The sequence below is a fragment of the Falco cherrug genome, chromosome Z (genome assembly GCF_023634085.1).
Source record: "Falco cherrug isolate bFalChe1 chromosome Z, bFalChe1.pri, whole genome shotgun sequence".
NCBI classification, from domain to species: domain Eukaryota; kingdom Metazoa; phylum Chordata; class Aves; order Falconiformes; family Falconidae; genus Falco; species Falco cherrug.
Window position 1 is genome coordinate 4,606,871 of NC_073720.1, and position 22,484 is coordinate 4,629,354.

Sequence of the window (22,484 nt, forward strand, 5' to 3'; positions counted from 1 at the left end):
GCTCCGCTGCGCGGCGTCACTTCCTCCCTCCGCCGCCGCCGGAGCAGCCGAGCGCCGCGCAGAGCGGCCACCGCCCGCCAGCGCCCCCGCGCGGCGCAGAGCCGCGCCCGCCAGGCCCCGCGCCCCGCCGCGCTCCCCCGGCCCGAGGGAGCGGCGGGCTCGCACCGTGCCCCCGCCGTCCCCGCCGCACGCGGGCAGCGCCCCCGGCCCCGGCGGGTGTCGCCTGAGCGGCCGCGGCCTGAGGCTGGGCCCCGCCGAGGTGCCCGGGACCCTGGCGCCGAGGCGTGAGGGCTGCGCGCGCGCGAGGGCAGGCAGCCGTGGCGAGGGCTGGCCGCGCCGTGGTCGCCCGCCGCGGGGGAAGGCGTGCGCAGCCGACGGCCGGTGGGGTAGCCGGGAGGGGGGCCTGCTGCGGGCTGCCGGCACGCCGCCGGTGCGAAGCACAAGTGCACAAGGCACGGCGGCTGGAGCCGACTCGCCGGAGGAGGAAGAAGAAGGAAAGGAGGAGAAGGAGATGTCTCCCCTCAGCAGGGGGCCGAGCCCGGGGCGACGCAGGTGAAGGCGGCGGGAGCCCAGCAAACCGCTCACCAGCCCTGTCAGCCAGCGCTTGTTCTGTCTCCAACCCGGTCCTGGTGATCCGGCCCCTGCGCTCCCTGGGATCAGAGGCCTGGGGGCTGGGTGGGGGAAGCATGGTGTGCAATTAGGGCGACGTTTTAATGAGCACATTAAACATCGTTCAGGTGTTTCTTAATCAGAGTCTTTAGCTTTGCAGCCCTGGGGTATATATGCTGCACAAGTGCACAATACATGGTGTAGAAGAATGGCTGCAGAAGCATGGCCTTAGAATCTCTGAAGAGCTGCGCAATCCAGGCCTGGTATCAGAATAGGCCTGCAATCAGAATTGTGCTGAAGTTGCTGTGTTGAAGGCAACAAGAAAGGTAGCCTTGAGCTACTTTTGAATCCTGAGACCAAGTCATTATGTTGTGCCAACAGGCCGTGGCTGTAACGAGCTACAGCTGCTGGGAAAGAGGTGCAGGGCCAAGAGAGATAGGGACCGTATGGGAAAATAGGGAGTAACAAACTACAAGGCTGAAGCACAGCAACACGATTAGCTACATGGATAGAATGCTTATTTCAGTCATGATAATTAGGGGTGTGAGAACCGCACGCGTTTAGAGACTACTAACCAATTCTATTTCTGCTTTACGAATATGCATGTGTATCGGTTCTATGTGAGTAGTGTTAGAAACTAATAAAGCTGAGCAGGATGCATAACTCATATTGAGCGTCTTCTTGACTCCAGCGAACCCTTCTTCCAACAACATGGTAGGCGGTGCTCTGCAGTTTGGAAACATGTGGCAGCAATCATTTCGGCATAGTCCCTGAATCCCAATGGGGGCCTACAAACGCCTGGGAAATTCAAGTGTCAAACATGCAGCATGCAGCAGAGGCACTCCTGGAGGATCCTGCTCCTCCACAGCCACTGCTTAGAGCACAGAATCAGTTTTAGGGTTGACGGTATAGAATTGTGTGTATGCATCTACCCGCACCACCACCTAAATCAAGTACATAGACTTGAGAAACAAAGACAATCATGACATACGGCCTCCAAAGTATTTATCACTTTGAGGAGAAATAAAGGTAAGAGAGAGATTCAGGTAGAAGCAGAGATACATATTCAGGAATTCACGATTTTCTTTTAGAACAGTACTTTGCAAGATACTTCTCACCAAACACATAAAAAACTTCCTTTGCAAGAGGACCAGCCTTATCGGTGCATTCAATATCGACGGTGTCGGCATAAGAAGGAACAAGTAGGGCACTAACAAAATCCATGCTCAGGAAAGGATAAAAACTTCCCCGCGTGGGGCTCCTGTGGGCTCTAATCCAGAGGCTGCTCAGATTTCTTACGTGGCGCTAGCCATGCCCTGCCACCAACTAAAATCGACCTCCACAACCTGGCTGGCTACCTCTGAGAAAAAAATCCGGAATCTGTATTTACAGGGAAGGATGTGCTTTGGAGGCATGACTCCTGAAAGACACCCGGAGGACGGCACGCTGTTGCACAGGCATTAGGACGCAGCAGTGAGGCACAGGCAATGCAGTTTTGGATGGCATACAGAAAAGCATAACGACACAGGCGAGGGCGGTGAGCATCTGCCTCACATTTGCAAGAAGAGTGATAAATGGAAAGGAGCTCAAAGAGCCACGACTGAAGGAATCGGCAGGCTGGAGGCATTACAAAAGAAAAAAAATTCTGACTATCATAGGTACGATGGAATTAGTAAACTAAGCAGGGAGACATTAGGGATCTGTAAATATTTGAATGAGGTAAGTGGCATGAAAGGAGAAGACTGGTGATACTTTAATGGTTTTGATGAGGTGAAATTAAGGAAGGGCATGTTTAAGCGGAGAGTTGGGGTGGAAAGCTTTTGAATGGAGAGCCACAGCCCGGAAAATTGTCTCCCTAAGGGAAGTGGTGAAAGCTTTATTGCCTAAGATTTTACATGCCAGATTAGGAGAAATACCAGGGGACTTAACTCTGAATTTTCAGGGAGATGGGCTGAAAGATTAGGAAGGGAAGAGGAAAAGCCTCAGGAATTTAGGGAGTACAGCTCAGCACCTCTTCTAGGCTCCTCTGGCTTTGTTTTATCGTTCTTTGACCACCTCTACCAAAAGTGCAATGATTTCAGCATTAGTTACCTCCACGAGGAAGGGGTAAGAACTCCTCTGCCACGAAGAAATGCAGCTGAGAAGTGGGAGTCTCGGTGGGACATCTCTAGAAAGGATCACTGGGGAAGGGAACAGCAGAGGTTCCTTCAGCAGTGGGGGGCTGGGTGGTGCAGCCCTGTGCCCAAGCTTCCAGGGGACTGTCACCAACACTGCCACCTCCCCTCTGGTCACTTGTGCTTCCCCAAAGACAATGGGAGGAAATTAGCTCAGTGCTGGAGCAGACAGTAGGATCGACTGTGAGCCACACTCCCGTGACAAAGTAAATGCTGGTTGTGAGAGGACTTTGGCTCATCAGGCCTTCCAGGCTGGCTCCCCTCATCCGGCTTTTGACAGGGGGAGCACAGCTCCTCCGGCCGGCTCCCATCTCTTCCCCAGCCCCAGGCCAAAAGTTTCCCTCCAGCTCCAGACTAGGAGAATGACGTTTCAAGAGCCCATCCTCATGCATCCGACGGCAGCATCCGTAGGCACATTACTAAGCATCCTCTGCAGAGGGAATGTATAGAAACTTCACCTTCCGAGTAACATTTAAACAACACCCATTTTCCAAGCTGGGCTGCAGGCTGCCAAGCATCTGAAATCACAAATGCGCCACTGAAACACAGCCAAGCCACCCCCTCGCTGCGCTCCCGCTCCTTCCCAAAGTCACCCAGGCTCCTCCGCAGCCACCTGCGGTGGCCAGATGGGGACCACAGGAAAGGTGCCCAGGACACCGAGGGGTTCACCCATCCCCAAGCTACCACCCACATCTCCTGGGGAAGGAAGAGAAATAAAACCTTTCCTTGCTGCTGGGTTTTACCAGCCAATCTTGGCTAATTAAGCAGCTGTGCTGCTTAATTACCATTAAAGGCATATTTAGCGAAGGGCTAGAGGAAGCATTTATTAGATTTGGTTGTAGTTTTGGTTGTTGGTTGTTTTTCTTTTTACCGGAGATTACATGCTTCAGGAAGGACGGTGTAATGCTGAATGACTTCAAGGCAGATGGAGGCAGCGCTGTATCCTCCCACATAGGTGGTACCCAGCGAAGAGAAAAGGAACTGCCAGTTTTATTTCAAACACACGCTTATTGGTAAAGCCTCTGCTTACTCGCTTGTGGGTTGGTTTTTTTTGCAGAAGTAATATTTTCTGAATTGGAGTAACAGAAATCTATCCAGCCTGGTACTGATTTTTTTTTAATGAAGTGAACATATAAGAAAATGAAAAATGTTTCTAAAGCTGCTTGAAGTTACTAACAGCAACTGCATACTCAGTTGCTCAGAGACAAAGTGAAGTATTTCCTGCAGCACACAAGGCTGCATGGAGCAGGACTGCTATTGTTTCACAGCTGACCCTGTAATTTAAAAAATTCAAAGGATAGCTCAGAAATACAAAATTTTTTCCTAGACCTGTAAGACCTATTCAGTACTAGGTGTAATTACAAAAAAAAATAAATGAAGAACACATACAATTTGACACATCATGTTTTTTTGCTTGTAAGTACCCAAAACAGAACTGAGTATCAAAGAATGTCAGGAGTGGTTTACTGGAGATGTTACAAAATGCAACCAACATCCTTTTAAAATAAATCTTGAAACTATTTTGCTATTTAAAAAAACTATTTAATTACAAAGTCCCATATTATTATTCTGAATCTACTAAAAAACTGATATGAATGAAAAAAAATTTTGAATACTTTCAGTTAAAGGAATATTGAAAAGCAACCACAATGAAATATTTGCAACCAAGTATTTCTATAGTACTAGCCAAAATGTATAGCCAAAAGAGATTCCATACACATCTTTTGATTCAACGCATTTTGAGTAAATAGATACGTATTTGAGCTCAGTAGCCTTAAATTTGCCTTGTACATTTTGCATTTCTCTATGATTTTATTTTTATTATTCTGGTTTGAGTACCAAAATGTTTTCTTTTAAGTAAATCCCTATCACTTAGCTAGTTTGCAGATGAATTTTCATATTTTTTTTTCTAAAGCAATGATTATTTTGCATATTGGCCTGATAAGAACAGTCACTTTGCAGTACAATATACACAAGTTTACACTTGAGGCTGACCACTGGGTTTCAGGTCTAGTGCATAATTTTAATACCTTTTTTTTCTTTTTTTTTTCAGGTGGAATTTGGATCCTTGCATTTTCCAGGAGGAGGAACTGAGTGCACGGTGATAAAGCACACGCATCTTTTGCATTTTGTCTGTAAAACTGAGGGGTCTGCAGCTCAACCTGGCTCCAGCTTGCCCCGGAGCTGCGGAAGCCCCACGTGAAGCTCCCAGTGAGGACAACTGCTCTCAACTTGCAGGTGTTAATTGACTGGTGCCTCCAAAAATCAGGCGGAGCAGCTGATGTAATCTTAAGTGAGGCTGAAGCAGCAAAGGCCTCTCCAGGCATTTGGGCCATTCTCAGTTGGGTGATAATTTCATAATACACAACAGCTGAGGGGTCCAGCTGGCAGCCTCCCTCCAGGCTGCCACAGCTCCTCGCCTCCTGCTGTGACCTCCGTGGAAACACTCAGCAGCTGCCAGGGCAAAGGGTGAAGCCCAAAATCAAACATTTTCTCAGCGGAGCACTCAGGCTAGCATGCTCCTGTCTCGGCAGGACCTCTGCAAGGCATTCCTGTGCTGGCATCCCTTTGCCACAGAAAAGCTGTGCCACCCCAAAACACCAACAGCATGGAAGGACATCTCTGCTCAGCCTGCAAGGCACTCTGCTTTGCAAACGTGTAACCGAAGAGCAGAGAAATCTTGCTGACAGTCCGCTGGCTGCATAAATCTCATTTACTTGACTTTCCCCATTTCCACCAAAAACTGAATCACTGGGATCTGACAACCAGCTGCTGATTTATGACGTTGCATGTGCTGCAGATGGCTCAGCTGTGGCACACAGCTCGAATGCAGCTGCTGGGTATTTTTTTCTCCTTGTGTTTCCAATGCTAGGAAGCAACGCGTGGCTATCTTTGGACAGCTCTAGAGTCAGAGCCTGGCGCTGTCGATATTCAGCCTTTTTGCCCATGAATGGAACACAGCATGTGCTGTGAAATAGCAGCAGCTGGGGAACAGTGCAGCTGCCCTACAGGTGCAGGAGAACAGCACCCAGGTTTCACAACTGGTGCAGCATTATGTGGTGAAGCAGTGCTAAGGGAGTGCCATAGTCCCGGGAAATCCTCCCAAGCCTTGAGTCAACAGTTACACGTGTGTGACAAAAAGCCTTCACCTAATGTTAGCTAAGTCTTGAGGCTCTCATTGAAAAGCAGGGCTCGTAGCCTCCTCAAGCACCTCATCTAATCCATCCTTCTGTTCCAAAGCATGATCACTGCTCCCTCGCATTATAAACACTTAAGCAAAGCATTTCTGATCTGCTCTTAAAAGCCTCTAGTGATTAAGATTCCTTAATTGTCAGGCCATGACCTCCAGTGCCTTACAATGGCTTTGTTAAACCATTCTCTGATGTCTACCCAGCTACGTTCTGACTCCTTCCATGACTTCTCTCTCCCTTCCACAACAGGAAAGAGCAGATTATGCTCTTGCCCCTTCCAGATTCAGACTACTCCCTTGCCTTCTTTCCGTGCTTTTTGTGGTAAGCAGTACCTCTACCCGTAGTCATCCCTGCACTACTACACCTCCTCCAGATTGTGCATCTGTTACCTCTGAGGTAATTTCCCCTTAGCCAGTTTAGCCCACGTGTACCAAAGATGGCTTGTCCACTCACTTTTGCCATCTTGATTTCTAGCCTAGAAGGAACTGAAGATAAAAAGCCATGAAATTAAGGCAACTGACCCTTTCCTAGCATCTTGATTTAAAAACTGGAAACTAAACAGCAACTCCTGGCACATAGGCTCTCTCCTCCGGGATCCCCAGTTCAAGAGAGACAGGGAACTACTGGAGAGGGCCCAGCAGAGGTGACCAAGATGATGAGGGGACTGAAGCATCTCCCTGATGAGGAAAGGCTGAGAGCTGGGCAGGGGCCAGGCTATTTTCAGTGATGCCCAGCAACAGGACAAGGGGCAACAGGCACAAACTGAAACACATGAAGTTCCTTCTAATATAGGAACTTCTTTACGTGGAGGGTGGCAGAGCTGGAACCTGGAACAGGCTGCTGAGAAAGGCTGTGGAGTCTCCTCCTACAGAGACATCCAAAACCCACCTGGACACGACTCTATGCAACTTGCTGTAGGAGAACCTGCCTTAGCAGGGGCTTGGACTGGATGATCTCCAGAGGGCCCTTCCGACCCTGACTGTTCTGGGATTCTGTATGGATGATGAGGCTGAAGATTCGCATGAGCGAAGTTCAGAGGCTGTCTGAACATCCTTCCATTCTTCCCCATCAGAATGGTGAAGGTCACAAGGTGAGGAGGCTGCAGCACTATACCAACACCAGTATCATGCTGAGCTTGCAGCTTTTAGAAATCACAGCTACTTCCTAGGCAGAATCACAGATCTCATAATCCTATTGCTTCAAGGGAGGTACACAAAGCAATAAAAAGAATCTCTTTTCCTGTGGATCAGTGAAATAAATCCATTTCTGCAGTGAAGTAACAGCTCCTGGGGCCAGGCACACCATGCTAAATTATCACCATAATCTTTTGCAACTCTTAATTGCAAACAGATGTAGGTACAAATTGCCACCTAGAGCACCACTGCTATTTGTCTGGATGCTGCACAGTACTAACAGGCCCTAGTCCCTGCTTGATGTTTTCAGCTGCTGCCGCCATCTCTAGATTTTCATTTTTTCTCATCCATGGGGGATTTTTCAGATTTTTGGCTTTAGTACAAACCAACTTGTAAAAGCTGGGATGTTTAACACTGGTGCAGTGGTAAGCATGGAAATAAGAGGGCGGCTCTGGGGACCCCTTTTGGAAGATGATATTTGAGGCAGAATTCGAAAGGACAATCCAGCTTTAAAATTATCACATTCCACAGTAGTTCTGCAAGAAAACTCGGGTATTTTCTGACCTAGAAAGGTCTTACTATAAAGCTCTTTTTTGTTTTTAAAGCTGTCGCTTCACTATCCATAAAGCTGTTTATCTACTTTCATTTGCTCAGTCTATTTCCAACATAGGGAGAAACAACGAGTAGTCAATGGTAGACTGGGATCTCTCAAAGTATTGAACATGGGCAAACTTTACAGCTTAGTGCCACGGGCTTCCACTTTCTTAGATGACAATGAAACTACAGAACTCTAGAGGCTGATGCTGCTACATCTCAGCTCAGCTCTCACCTGTGTGCGCAGAACAATTTCCTGATCTCTGAAACCAATACTATGAGCCACATGAAACAAGACAGAGCTCAGACTGCTTCCGTGGAAGGAGACAGCCATGACACGTGCAAGAAAATGCCGTTTGTGGGCTGTCTCAGATGGGAACAACTGTTCTGAGCCCTAGATCACAATTTCTGTATCATTCGCTTTTATTAACATACCAAATCCCTGCTGAAGATACTAAGGAGAAATTTAGGTGTTCACTTCTGTTTGAAGAAAATGCTTAAACGAAGAAGCGCTCCAAGCACGAGCCTAGAGCTCATCTTCACAAACTTGGTAAACATCAGACAGGCCATGAGTGGGAAAAAAATTGTGTCCCCAGCAATGAAGTGACAAGAGAAAACAAAGGAGAAAAAGCCAACGATCTAGTAGACATAAAAAGGGTCTCTCATCACCATACTTGCACCACCAAAGACAGGACTCCAGGGAAATACACAATCGAGAACCTGGACAGGGAAAAAGAAGAAAACCAGACTCCCTGATCAGCTCAATTCTAAGTGATAATGGTCAACCAAATCCTGACGGGGACATCTCCTGGTGAAGGTGCCAGTTACAAGTGTGTATCACATACAGAAAAAGAGCTGGTAACACTCAAAACTTGGTTTTCTTTATTTTGTGAAAAATAGGTGATGTTTACCAATGCAAGGCTACACAAACCCCTAAAAACGAGCCTGCTTGCTGGAAGGTCGCAAGCATGACATCCACCAGCAAGAACGTTAAGGCAGAAAGCTAAAGAAGTACAGTGAGAATTCCAAAATCTTTTACTAGTGCAAATAAATATGCAATAGAAGGGAAATCATCTTCCATGCAGGCCACTTTAGGGGAACTTTCTTCTGATTTCTGGCACCTCAAGAGTCAGCATACCAACTTGATATGAGAACTCTGCTTCCACGGCTTCCTAGCGGGAGAGAAAACCAAGAGGAATCAACGTGCACAAAACAGCTTTCTTGTTAGATATACATATCTACAATGATCAAATCTTGGGATATTATTAGCACTGATTAACACAAGTATTGAGCAGGAAGGTCTCATTACTGCAAACGGCAGCAGTCTCTGTAGGCAACTACAGAGAAATCTCCAAATGAGGACTACAGAAGCTCAGCTGCCTTCATGTTGTGCCCCAGTGTGATACTGGACACCTTCAGGCTGAACAGGTACTCTCCAGAGGTGAGTATTCTGACCTGGTAAAAGCCTCAGGCTGGGAAGGTGAGCTTGTACTTTTGAATCAAAACCAAGTAGTTTACAAACCTGAGCAGTCCCATCTGAAAATGTACAAAATACTCTCAAATACCCGTGATCAAAAATCACAGCTTTAAGGCTTATCACTGAATACCTTGTGCTTTATCAATAAACAAACAGACTGTAACCCAAAGAAATAAAGACAAGTTTTATGCTCAAATGTAGCCCAGCTCACTCAGGAAAGCTACATATCAACTTCCCCCATGGCTTTATGTGTTTCCCAACAACCATACCTGCAGATCACACGAGCATGGATGAAACGGGCATTATGTTTTATAGGGGAAGGTCCCTACTGCAATCTGCAAGGCAGCTGTTAAATAAAACGAGCCCTAGAGCCCTCACAGTTCAGGAGCAGCAAGGAAGGTTGCGAGACCAATAAACTGCAACACAGCTGAGTGAATAAACACTCTGACAGGTGAAGGAGACAAAATCCAGAGGGACGCAGATACCTAATCCCCACTGATACCATTATACGCAACTGCCTTTGTAGCTTAGATATTCCTACACCAGTTCCTCCTACCAATATGCACAGCTTCTGCCTTACCAGAGCAATATTTCCTTCCAGATATCATTAAGACTACAATCTGAGGTAGATAAATCCACAACCATTTAATAGGTACAGCTTGTTTTGGAAAGATGGCACTCATTTAAGTATCTGTGAAAGATAAAAAACTCTTACCAGTTCTCGTTTTACTTCTTCAATCTTCGCTTGCACAAGTGAAGGACTCTAATGAGAGAAAATAGCATGAAAAAAGAATAAATCACTGTTTCAGCTGGAAACAGAGTCCCCACATCATTGCAAGAGTCTAATGATGTGCCTCAGGGGGGAATTCGGGGATAATGAAATCAGTTTTGTGTACAGCCCTCACTTGTAAAAGGTACTGACATTAAAAGCCTAGTATTGGTTTGGTTTGGACAATTACACATTTTTCATAAGTCTGTATGGTCTAAAGTCTAAAAGTCTTTAGAAAGTCTTCTGTGAAAACCCCATTTTTAGCAATTTTGCAAACCTACTAGTTGAGAAACTAGATTTTAAACATGTCTATGCATGAATTTTTCAAAGCACAGTAAGCTTGCCATGATAAACCTTCCTCCCTCCTTTTGCCTGCAGGAGCGAGGCAGCAAGGCTCTCCATCTCTCCACTAACAGCAAGATGGGTGGGAGGGGGGAATTGGAGAACCTAATCCCATTTAACATCCTGTTTCACTTAAGGAAAGGAAGCAGCTGCCTCTTGGGCTAAGATGGATTTAAAAGAGAAGCAGTACCACCCTCTCCCTTCATCCTTTCCTTCTAGGAGCAAGACAGCATTAGTGGCACAAGGGAGATGTGTTGAGAGGCAGGAACTTGATGGAGGGGCAGAGAAGTGTGGCCCAGCCAACAGATCCCTTGTTTATTACACAAGAGATCTGATTATATGGCAGTTTCTGTGCAATTTTGGACAAGTGTCTTTCTCTGGACCTCTGTGCCTCATTTATAAGAACCAGAATAAACCTTTTTTACCTCTTACGCACAAAGCTCTGAGGTTAGCTTTGTTAAAGGCTGCGGGGTGCTCAGATGAGGAGGTAACAGGGGATGGATCAGGTAAACTCAAATACAAAACTGTGAACTAGATAGTTAAAACTGTATTTAATAAAAGCAAAACCCATTCAACCATTCACACTAGTTTTTGCTACTTCTCCCCTGAATGACAAAGAAAAAAGCCCTTAATACTCATCTGTAAAAGCAATGGCAATCTTTCAAAGGATACTGGGAATACTTGGCTTTAGTAGTCCCGGATATCACAGGTGGGATGTACAGACATCACACAAAGCCAAGGCCTTCCGTTTCATGGACTGAAGCCTTTTTTACCCCCCCGAGTTTTTAAGACACTATAAAGTTGTCACAAAATTACCCTTAACAGAAACAGTCTTTTGTAACAAGTGTTCCAATTTGAAAAGAGTAAAATCTTTTTTATAAAAGATGCTTCCCACAGCAGTCTGACAGTAACTCCTAGCACAGGGACCAAGAGCAACAACAGCCAAAAGATAAACCAAAGAAGAGATCCGCAGGCACGGGCTTTCACAATTGCAATTTAGTCACCTAAATGAGAAACCTGCATTTTCTGAGCACTACGTACCCAGCACCCTCAAGAGAAATCAAAAGAAAATGATGGAGCAGCCAGTACTCACACAAGCTAGAGTACTTGTTTAGGGAAAACACCTACCTTTGGCTATTTCTTCATAATTGTTATAGTCTTAACCAGAGCTCCAACCTCTGCACAATGTGGTGCGCCCACCATATTGACAGCCTGATGACATTTACAGCTAATATATTGGTAAATCTCAAAAAATTTGTTATACTAAGGAATGATATTTTCTTCCACATTTCTTTGTCTAATTTCTGGCTAATTCACCTTGATACTGAACTCACCCAGCAAATCTGTGCATTTTGTTAGAACAAAGTTTGCCTAGTAACCTTACTTAATTTCTTGGCTTTTACTAATAAAACAGAAAGTCTTCTGTTTACATCATGAATCAGCATGTAGGACATCTACCTGTCCACTGAAACCATCACAACAATACCCTTACATTCTGAGGTCCATTAAAATTAATCTGATGGCAAATACAGTAGAACAGTGGGAAAAAAATGTAATTACAGGAGTTAAATCTAGGAAGGACTCCAGTTTCTTCTTCAAAGGCCCAATTTCCTTCTGCAGTCCAGCCAGTTTCTGTGAAGAGAGCAAGGCAGATTATATTCCATGGTTACTCGTAGAAGTGAGGTATATCAGTGAAATAGATCCACAATTATCTACAGCATTTAAGAATTCATGGATGCTGTTGAGACCTTTCACAAGTCTTCTTAAAACCCATGGAGAACTAAAGATCTGCTATTCATTCAGTTATCAGTCAGTTAAAACCTGTTCAAATTTTTATGCAGAGGTATCAGTTCTTCTTGGTTCTGAAGATATCTTGAGATGTCTTTTCTTCCAGTATAACCACCTGACCTTAGCTCCTTAGCTGACAGGAGAGGGGATTTCAAATGAGAATCCACCACAGAGAACTTTCACTATCAGTTTCACTGTAGGCCAGAGCAGGAACTGAGCCCCAAGGATATACATTGTCATACCTATGGCTTCTGCATGAAAACAGTTTTGCACATGCAGCAGCAAAAAGACTCCCCTTACACATGCACTGCTTTACTTATTCTGTTAAGAAGAGGAAATGATTTCTCCCTCGGGCTGCAAATTGAGCACCTTCCACAATCCTCCACTTTTCATCAAAGTAAAAAAGCATATATGCACTCCAAACATTAAGTCATTTGTGCTGCCCAATTCATTGATCTCTTGGCAAAGCACATACAGAAATATCAGGGAATCAAACCTGCCCTTATGCTCATGTTCTGGAAGATGACAAGTTTAGAAAACTGCCTATGACTTTTGGTATGTAAAATTCCAACAGAAATTATTTTTGTTCAGCACACTTCTCAAAACACTGTGCAATGTCAACATTGCCATCCAGTGCTGGTCCCTGAGAACGACAACATAAAAATCAGGAAATCTATTTTCATTGTTCAACTTAACTAACATGCACGAAAAGCGAGCAAAAGAAATGGGAAAAAGACCGAGTTTTCATTACAGTAATAGCAATTAATATTAAAATGTGGTAAGCACAGATGGAACACCACAAAAATGTGTTTGTCCTGGTTTCGGCTGAGATAGACTTACTTTTCTTCCTCATAGCTGGTACGGTGCTGCGTTTTGGATTTAGTAGGAGAATGATGTTGATAACACACGGATGTTTTAGTTGTTGCTAAGTAGTGCTTACTCTAAGTCAAAGGCTTTTCAGTTTCCCATGCTCTGTCAGTGAGGAAGGGCATAAGGGGCCAGAAGGCGACGCAGCCAGGACAGCTGACCCGAACTAGCCAAAGGGATGTTCCATACCACAGAGCTCCATGTTCAGTGTATAAACTGAGGGGAGTTGGTTGGGGGGGCTGGTCGCTGCTCGGGGACTGGTTGGGCATCAGTCAGTGGGTGGTCAGCAACTGTACTGTGCATCACATTGTTTTGTGTTTTTTTTCCCCTTGGGTTTTATTCCTCTCTCTTTCTCTCTCTCCTTTTCATTACAATTATTATATTTTAATTTATTTCAGTTATTAAATTGTTCTTATCTCAACCCATGAGTTTTACCTTTCCCCCACCCCCTCCCCTGATTCTCCTCCCCACCCTGCCAGGGAGGTAGAAATGAGCAAATGGCTATGTGATGCTTAGTTACCAGCTGGGGTTAAACCACGACAGTGTTACATGGGTACAAATGCTTCAGCACAGATCTGAAGAATCTATAGCTAAAATTAAAGAAATGTGCTTTTTCCTTTAACACGTTATCCTGCTGGGCTTACAATACAGCTGAAAAATGCTGTATTTAAAGACACACAAAAAAAAAAGCACAGTGGTTCAGAATCTGGGTTTCACTTGACCGCCTCTCCTTGCTCTGAAGTGTCTGAAAGCAGGTTTATTTCACATAAAATAGAAATAATCACCTGGGTCATTCTATCAAGTCACTGCAATACACAATACCCACGTTAACAGGACATCATCCCCAGAATATCCACTCTGCTTGCAAAACGGATCACAAAGAGAGGAGGCAGATCAAAAGCTGCCAATGTTCTTCCAGTGGCAGGGAATTTATGCCATGGAAATTCTCTAGCAGGCTATATTCTCACTTACAGACAGAGGCAGTAAGAGAAGACAGAGAAAAACAAAAGGTAACAAAAATAAAGATTCCAACTGTTCCCCTCAATCAGTCCAGAAGGAAAGCTTCTTCCCAAGTACAAAATAAGACCACACCTAATCCTGAAGGTACCACTTCAGCACCCATAAAAGCTTCTCAGTTTCTAGGAGGGACAAATCCATCCAACACACCCCAGTTCAGAGGTATCCATCTATGGGATTTTTATTTGTGCTTCTTTTTACCATTAATATTTGTTCAGGTAACCAAATAGCAACCTACATTTCCTGAACCCACCCAACAAACAAGCCTGGTCCATTCCACTGTAGAAACATCCATCTTGCACCAGAAGACCTACCTCAGACAGGCTCATGAGTGACTCGTGTGTCAGTGATTGCACGAACCCCGTGACAGCAAGCTGATTCTACAAACAGGAAAGAGTTTATTCATAACTGACCAGAAAAATATAACAGGGGGGAGAAAATGTTACCATTTCCTTGGGTTTTGTCCTAAACAGGAAAAGAGGAATGCAGTTTATCAACAGAAACATGCTATCTGAACCACAGCTACAGCTGGTATATGAAATCGGTTGCTACTAAAATCTGTATCACTAACAAGTCTTTCCAGGGAACTACTGGGAGAACAGCACATGGCAGGCTGAGAAGAGGCTTCTCAGTAAAACCTCATCAACTCTAATACAATGTTTTCCATCTCACATTTGTCAAGGTATCGAGACAGCACCCAAGTGTTGAATAAAGCATTCGCACATCCTTCATCATGTAGGAGAGGTGAAGAAGAAGATAGTACGACTTCTGTCTTCTGTGTTTAATGATTAATTTCAAAAAATGGCTATACTCAGAATTTTGACACACAATTTACCTCAGAGAATCAGCTGCTATACTGGTAACTGCCTCTGTACTCTTATATGACAGTACCTTGCAATAAGCACAAGGCAGTCTGAGCTAGTAGTTCTCAGTGAAAGAAGCAAAAGTGCCCTTGCATTTATCATACAATATCCTGAGAAGAGACCAGGAATACAGCAGGAACAACTGAAGTGTAGTAACACATTATCCTGTTAGCCCAAGTGTCCTTGGTCCTGGAGTTTAAGAAGCTCCTGGGATGTTTCTGTAACTAGAATTTTGGGCCTGACCAGCCATGACTGTGTCATCCTATTACAACATCTTGTTAGAAAATTCCTTCCATCTACCTCAGCAGCCATGATCTTGACTTTTATTTCCAGATATTTTTTTTGCAGGAACCCTGTGTATATGGATCTTCTTTTACCTTCGGCCTCTTGTATTTCCAGATGTTCTATTGTTTTTTTAAGATCCCTTAAAAAAGAAAAATACAGAAAGAAACAAACTTTTACATTCAAAGAAATACCAGTATACAAATACTGCTGAATTACCTATGCTCAAGATAAACCCTGTAACACAACCAATGCAAGAAGGGAAAGAATGGAGAAAAACCTGCATTTCACGGTGAGATTTCCTAATGGAAACATCCACAGCTGTTACATCCAGAGTCCCAAAGGCCAGGGAAAAATAACAAAACAAAACAGGCCAAGGGGAAAGCCATACACACAAAAGCAAAGAGTAAGAGTCTTCTGCATAATTCCATAATTCAGTTAAAGACCTGTTATGCAAGCTAAACTTAAGACCACAGAGAGAAGCCATGGCAAACCTGCACAAAGTACACAGGTTTGGTATCTTTGCTACAAGCAGCACTACTTTAAAAGACAAAAACCAGAAAATAATTAGACCAGAAAGAGGCTGTGGAGATCACCTGAGCCAATCCTCACTCAAGGCAGGCATTGATCCTGCTATGCTTGGCAAAGCACTACAGATTACATCCTCTAGGGAATGGACTAAAGACTGATTTTCTTTTTTTATTATTAATTTTTCAAGTCTTCCACACACTTGTTAAAGGAAATTCTTATCTGAAAACATTTTTTTGTTTTGCCTGGCTCCTTCTGACTCTGACTACAGAGCCCACGCTAAATGTGGTAAGAAAATCAGGTTTGCCTTCAGAGGAAGGCAACTGGTGGAAGATGACAGCCCATACCTGAAAAGGGCTTGTAGACCATTTTTGGATTAAAATCACAGGTTTGATGGTACCCCAAATCTCTCTTGATTGCTGAATGCATCCATAACACATACTTTTTGAGAAATACTTCTAAATATTGTGAATTAGAGATGTGTCGAAACCCTGAAAATTCGTTATCCTCATTAGTTATTACAACCGAAGTCCACACTGCAGAGATCAGCAGTGTCGCTTACATCTCCCCCCTGCCATCCGTTACTCACTCCTCTAACTGCTTTTCCAGCATCAGCGCTGCAGTTAGATCTTTCCTGATATTGCTCAATTCCAGTTCCATTTCTCTGTTATTTGATTCTGTTTCATACAGCTCTGACGTCATATCGTTGATGGCACCGAAGAAGCTGGTGAAGAGAGAGATTCAATGGGAATGCTCAGGAGTCAGCTCTTCTTAAACTCAGAATTATTATTTTCTCCACACTTTACACAAATGACTTGGTTTTGTTCTCATAATATGATAGGAGGAAATTAAAGTAAGTCACTAAGGGTATTTGCTTCCCTTAACTAACAAAGATTTCATCTGGAAGCAGAAATGGCCCAGCAATCTGAGTAGGAGTAAGTGAACAAGACCTGGCACTCTACCGAACAGAACCACTGGGTTTGAAATCATCAGATGCTCCACTCCTGGCTTGCCAAATTGCCTTTGAGGAAAATTGTATTCAGTCCCTGAAAATGCATGTTCCCAAGACATGCCCAACAGTATTTCAGTCTCTTCCTCTTCCCAAACGGTTCAAAGCTGCTCTCCCCTCCAGCTCAGAAGAGCTGTGAGAGCCAAGCTACTGAACATCATGCAAAAATTGGATTCTAAGGCAGATTTTTGCCCTTCCTTACCACCGGGGCTCAGCAGAAACCTGCTGGGTCAAAGTCCAGCTATGGAGAGGCGCGCAGGAAGACCAGACTAACAGCTGCTATTTCTCTATGAGTAAGCTAGTCTCCTTACATTAAGTAAAGCCAGATAAGAGAGGGAAAAACGAGGAGCTGAAAGACCTGTTACAGTTCTCCAGTCCTTGCCTAAGCAATATGAGTGCTGGCGTAGCTTGTGTTAAAAAGGAGGCGGCATTTAACGCCTCGCTTCTCAGGCTTCGGAGACTTCCTTTGCTGGAACAATTAAGAGTTAAGAGTTTTGTGCTCGGTTCCTGTGTCCTCCAAAGCTGCCTAAGGGGTGCAAAATGACCTGGACAAGTAAGATTCCTGGTGTGAAATTCAAGTTTGAAACTGCTGAATTGACAAACCAGAAGGAAACAGCACAGACCATCACCCCTGAAGCACAGTGGAAAGAATTACCTGGTAAGAGAAGTGTCCTTTGTTTCAAGTGCCATTGCAGTGTTTACCAGGACATAGAGGCACTCGATGGCTTCGCTGGACAGACTGGATAGGGAAAGACCCAGGACTTCTGCAATAAGGCCCTGTAGATAGTTAGCTGGAAAACAAATACAACCCAAAAGAGTAATTTCTTTTTTTATATTACTGTTCTTTTAAGGGACTCTCCAAAGCTAGAACCCAATCCTACTCCAGAAACTTTGGCTATCTCCCCACTGTTACAGAAAGACATCTTAAAGGAAGTCTGAAACATGCCAAACTGCTGCCACATGCCCACGTGTTAACCAAATTCAGCGTGTTGAGGAAGGGAGCGCTGCTCCACTCCCCTGACCAGCCTCTGCATTCATACAAACAAAAGTTCACCCTTGTGCTATGGTGATGAGCACACATAGGTTTTCCCTGCAGAGCTCAGCCTAAGCCTGTTCCTGAGCACACGTTTGTCATGGCAGACCCAGGAAGTCTGGATTTGCAGCAGAGCTCACATGCAGACCTGCCTGGTAGTGCCTATGTTCTCTGACAGGCTAAACCAACCATCTGATCTTCATTATTATTTGTTTGATGGCAAGGTGCTAGAAGACTCGAAGGGAAAAAAAAACACATAGGGTTTTTACAAAAAACGTCCTCATGTGTACAATATCAGTGTTTTCACAGAAAAGTAAAATTCCTTCCTGAAAAAAGCCAGTGAAAGGACAATCCTTTAGCACATCTGTTAAAAATGTATTATGGTCCCCTGAACCACTCACTTGCTCCAAAAAACACACATTATCAAACACTCACTCCAGGCAGCTTGAGCATAACTTAATCACCTCACTGTTTCAGACTCCTCGAGTGCTTTTCTTAACAGTGCTTTAGCACCAGCTTAGACTCTTAATGCTTCCCTGTCCATCCAGCCAGTATTTCAATGCTGTGCTATTCAGCCCAGCAGGCTAGGAGGTTTTAGCAATCAATCTGCTTGTCCGTATTTTACAGCCTGCTCAAGAGGGCTTACAAAATTGCTCTGGACCAACGTTATGTCTCTGTAAACTTTGCTGACAGGAAGGCATGGGATGTATTGTAGTAAAAGCTGTACCAGGACAAAAGACAAGTTCATTCCAATCATATATGTGTGGGTATATATACGCATGTTTAAGATTTTAACAAAGACAATCTTGAAGGTCATTAAGAAACACTGACCTTGAACTGAGAACTGGAGCTTTGAACTCACCTTCTGCTTCATATTCTGCAGCCTTCTGCTTCATGTCCTCTATCAGCAAAGAAACATCCTTGTCTCTGGCTTCATTGTATTCTACAAGCTTGTACAAGATATCGACTGTCCTTTCATTCGCTTTGTATGTTGGAATAGGCGCACTCCCAAATATTTTCTTTAGCCATAAAGTAACCTGCCAGTGAACGGAAAAAAAGTAAACGCTCAAATGAAATGACACAGAATAGCCGATAGGTGTGAGAAATGTAAAGCACTGCAAGCTCTGCATTCCTGAAGAGTAAATCCTACTACATCAGTTGAAGCATGGGCAGAAAAAAGGGAGACAACTTCCTCTGTCTCTTCTTCAAACACCTTCTATAGTTTAGAAAAAAATTTCCCTTTTAATCCCACTCATTTCTCTGAACACCTGCATATCACCAGGTGATAAAATTTTATCTTTTTATTCATACGACCTGTTTGCTACAGACACAGTAACGATCCAAGAAATGTTAATGGCTATTTGGGCAGCTGATAAAAACTGCATTAACGCAGCGTGGGATAAAACTGCCCAAACCCTGACCATTGGGATCAGTCTCTACAGGCTAGCAGGAGGGAAAGAGTTACCACAATGTACAGGCATGACCCCTGCAAAGCACAATTTCTACCACTGAAAAGGTCAGAAGCGAGACAGAGATTAATTAACACAGTGCTCTTAGGTGGCAATGAAAGATTATAACTGGTAATAACTGAACACATGGAAGTTCAACACTAAGGAAACATAAATTCTTGCCTAAGGCTGCCTAGGCAACCTGCTGGAAAAGGACCCAGCCTTATAATTTTAAAACATATTTCCTTCTAGCATGTTTCTTTATGCTTCCACTGTAGCAGCATCTCAACTACATACACTGCACACAGCAAACATCACCCTGAACTATTCTGAGGAGAAAAGCATCAAGCCCTTAGAAGCAAACAGCACTAATTACGTGTAGGCAAAAACTGTAACACTGCAAGAAAACCAAGTCTGCAGACAAGGATGAATTCCATCTTGCTGCCACTCTCTCCAGTGAGAAAGTGTTGAAACCCTGAAACTTCAGGCACCCAAGAGCTTCATAACTTAGGATCTTAAACCAGCTGTGAGCTTAAAGTCAGCGAGCTCAGGCAGTTATCTGGTAGATAGCAGAGGATGACGCAAGGAAACAGCTGCAAAACCCACCCAGCGACCACATCTCGCCCATCCCCCAGCGCTTAATGGGCCAGGCAAACGGACAGGGGCTCGTTTCTACTCTTAAGCTGCGCACACCAGATCCAGAGCAACAACTGCCTGGGCAAACCCTCAGCGCAGCCACCCGGGTGCCTTGTGTGCCAGGACCGCGAGCTGCCCCGAGAGCCGGCAGCCCGCCCGCCACGGCACGGCACCCGGCCCGCGCCCCCCCGCGATGCTCTGCGCCGCCGGGAGCGGCCCCCGGGCAGGCGAGTGGCTGCCAGGCGCAGCCGCAGGCGGCCCCAGATAGGACCATCGACACCTCGAGAAAACTCCGCTCCCTGAGAGCCGCAGCCCGGCCCCGCCGTTACCCGCTGCAGCTTCTCCTCCATGGCGGCCTCGAGCCTCCCGCCTGTATCCCGGCTTCCCCTGCGCGCCGCAGCGCCTCATGGGACTTGCGGTGCGGAGCGCGGGCCGGCTCCCTTGCTCCGAGTTCTGGAAACAGAGAAAATACGAGTAATAATAATAAAATAACATCAGTTCAGTTCACTAGCTGCACTGAAAGCCTTTAACGAAGCGGATTTAAAGGCTCTAAATGTTTTGAAAGAATTTTCTGTTCCCCTATACCCAACACTTTTAAGAAAAAGTGTCTTGAATCAATATAATAATTTGAGGGGATTTGTTTTTTCTGACAAGATTCTGTTTCCTGTGTATCATGAGGTAAATTAGTCATATAAAGCCCTTCATCAAAATGGATTAAGTCATATTTTTAAGTTAAAGGGTAAAAACTGAAATTTTAGCAGCTTGTATACGACTCCTTACATAAATTCACACAAAAGCTCGTTTCCGATTAGAAAATACACTATAAAACCCATGTTCTGAGTCAAAACCTTTAAACAATTATCAGGGAACCACCTTTCCTTAGCAACACAGAAAAACAGCACAAATGCACAAGACTTAAATGGGTTATTTAAACCAATGTGAGGTTTTTTTCAGGCAGTTTTACAGAATTTGAAGCCATTACTGAAATAACCAGCATGAGAAACTGTTACCGAAAGATCAGTTGAACGAACTTTCCAAGAGTTTTTTTGAAGTTTAGAAAGCAGGCACTCTTTATTATGGTGCTGGGAGCATGGGGATACGTGTTCACCTTGTTCTCAAATACATGTCTGTGGTGACGCAAGTCGAGGCGGACTTAAACACTATGTCTGCGTGGCTGGGTTTGGACAAAATGGCCTTTATTGTTTATACAGACTATTTATATATCTTAGACAGTGCAGGTGTTAGACCCTGATAGGTTTTTGTGTCCTTCTTCTTGCTAGCTATTTGCTGCTGCTGTAGGTGTCCGTATGCTGCGGTTCTAAGTTCCGATTCTTCGCACCCTGTTTACATACCTGACAATTTGTGGCTGTCTTAAAGGTACACGGCTAAGTCTTTGAGGTCAACTAACTTGTCTGCAGACCCGCTGCAGACCCCAACACATGTCCATTATATTCTGTATAATTATACATCTGCATTACATTTCCACAAATCCATACATATTTGAATATTCCTCAGAATTCATTTACATTAGTCCCTCCTTCTTTTACATATGAGTAGAAAGGGCTGCTTTTGCCACCACCGAGACATTGTTGGCTTCTAAAGACTTCATGACCTGGTCATCTCGGTCCTTTTATGATGTTTCTTGGCAAAACCTGCTAGGCTTCCATGAGATTCGATCAGTTCTTTTCTTTCATCCTAGATGTTCCTTTCAAGTTGGATCATAAGTCTCGTCCATACAACACCAGGTCTTCTCAATCACGATCTAATAATTATACTGATGTAAAGGCTTCTTGGTTACAATCCAAGAATTATACTAAGGTTACATGCATACTAAGGTTATGCATTGGAATTCTGATTATCACTGGTATCAAAAAGTTGCTGAAGCATCATGTTGGATGCAACACATGCCAAAAGGCTTGAGGATTTTTCATGTAACCTTTTCAATTCCGAGAAGGGTCTGCTGTACGCTTTACTAACCTCTCTGGATTACCACAGGGACATGATCACACTGTGCCTGCCCGAGTTACAGCACTTTCTCTCTCACAGACTAAATCCTACATCTCACGTATGGGACTTGTTGCAAAGTGCACTGTCCCCGCAGGGTTACGGCTTGGCAGACAGATCATGACAAGGGAGAGACAAGGTAAGCACGACTGCCTCTTGCAGTGAGGTTGTCCTCAGCTTGTGGTGCTGCTGTCCTGTCACTGTCACACCTGACAGCACCCGCGAGGCCCGAGTTTGACATACCATCAGCAGATTGGCTAAAAAATTTAAGCTCCTCTACAGTAACAGAAACCAACAAGGCGCTGCACATAGCATCTCTTTTACCCATTTCCAGAGCACAGGGGAGATGCCAGCACCTCTCCGCCACGCCCCCCTTCTGCTACCAGCAGCTGCTAACAAACCGGAGCATGAGCACCCACAGCTCCCACAACCGCAGGGACACCCCGCAACCACCACCTGCCGCACACCACCGCCCTCTGCCTCGCAGCCCCTCACGCTCCTACCCTGCTCCCCTTAACCCTGCCCGCCAGCCCCAAGCTGCCCCACGGCTCTCACACCTGCCTTCCTCCGCCTCACGCCCCGTCGCCGCTCTCCGCCCCTTCCGCCCGCCGAGGGCCATTTCAAGGGCACCCACCACAACGAAGTATTTTTCTAAAAGCCGCGTTTCAAGTTGTTTTTTTTTTTTAACTATATTATATGTACATATGCACAGAGACATAC

The 22,484-nt window shown here is 44.8% G+C and overlaps 1 protein-coding gene across 3 annotated transcripts; it reads right to left on the reverse strand.

Annotated features, from left to right (window-relative positions):
• Window positions 1-8,713: 8,713 nt before the first annotated feature.
• Window positions 8,714-22,465, reverse strand: HAUS1 (HAUS augmin like complex subunit 1). 3 transcript variants are annotated; one of them, XM_055698849.1, is made up of 10 exons: window positions 22,322-22,463; window positions 20,090-20,213; window positions 18,539-18,713; window positions 17,299-17,434; window positions 16,224-16,358; window positions 15,125-15,248; window positions 14,276-14,341; window positions 11,850-11,921; window positions 9,894-9,941; window positions 8,714-8,869 (listed from the first exon to the last, which is right to left on the reverse strand). In XM_055698849.1, exons 2-10 carry the CDS (start codon window positions 20,108-20,110, stop codon window positions 8,831-8,833), a joined length of 816 nt encoding a protein of 271 aa, XP_055554824.1. In that variant the 5' UTR covers window positions 20,111-20,213; window positions 22,322-22,463; the 3' UTR covers window positions 8,714-8,830. The 3 variants fall into 3 exon arrangements, with proteins under 3 accessions (XP_055554824.1, XP_055554823.1, XP_055554825.1); XM_055698848.1 differs by having other exon boundaries at window positions 8,714-8,873; window positions 22,322-22,462; XM_055698850.1 differs by lacking the exon at window positions 16,224-16,358 and having other exon boundaries at window positions 8,714-8,873; window positions 22,322-22,465.
• Between the last annotated feature and the right edge of the window lie 19 nt (window positions 22,466-22,484).

Bases quoted from the DNA above. Each gene is read 5' to 3' on its own strand.
- HAUS1 (XM_055698848.1), bottom strand. From the start codon at position 20,110: ATGGAGGAGAAGCTGCAGCGG. The intron at 11,922-14,275 runs GTAGGTCTTCTG...CTCTCTTCACAG, and splicing joins CACTCATGAGCCTGTCTGAG to AAACTGGCTGGACTGCAGAA. The intron at 9,942-11,849 runs GTAATTACATTT...TTCTCTCATTAG, and splicing joins CCTTCCTAGATTTAACTCCT to AGTCCTTCACTTGTGCAAGC.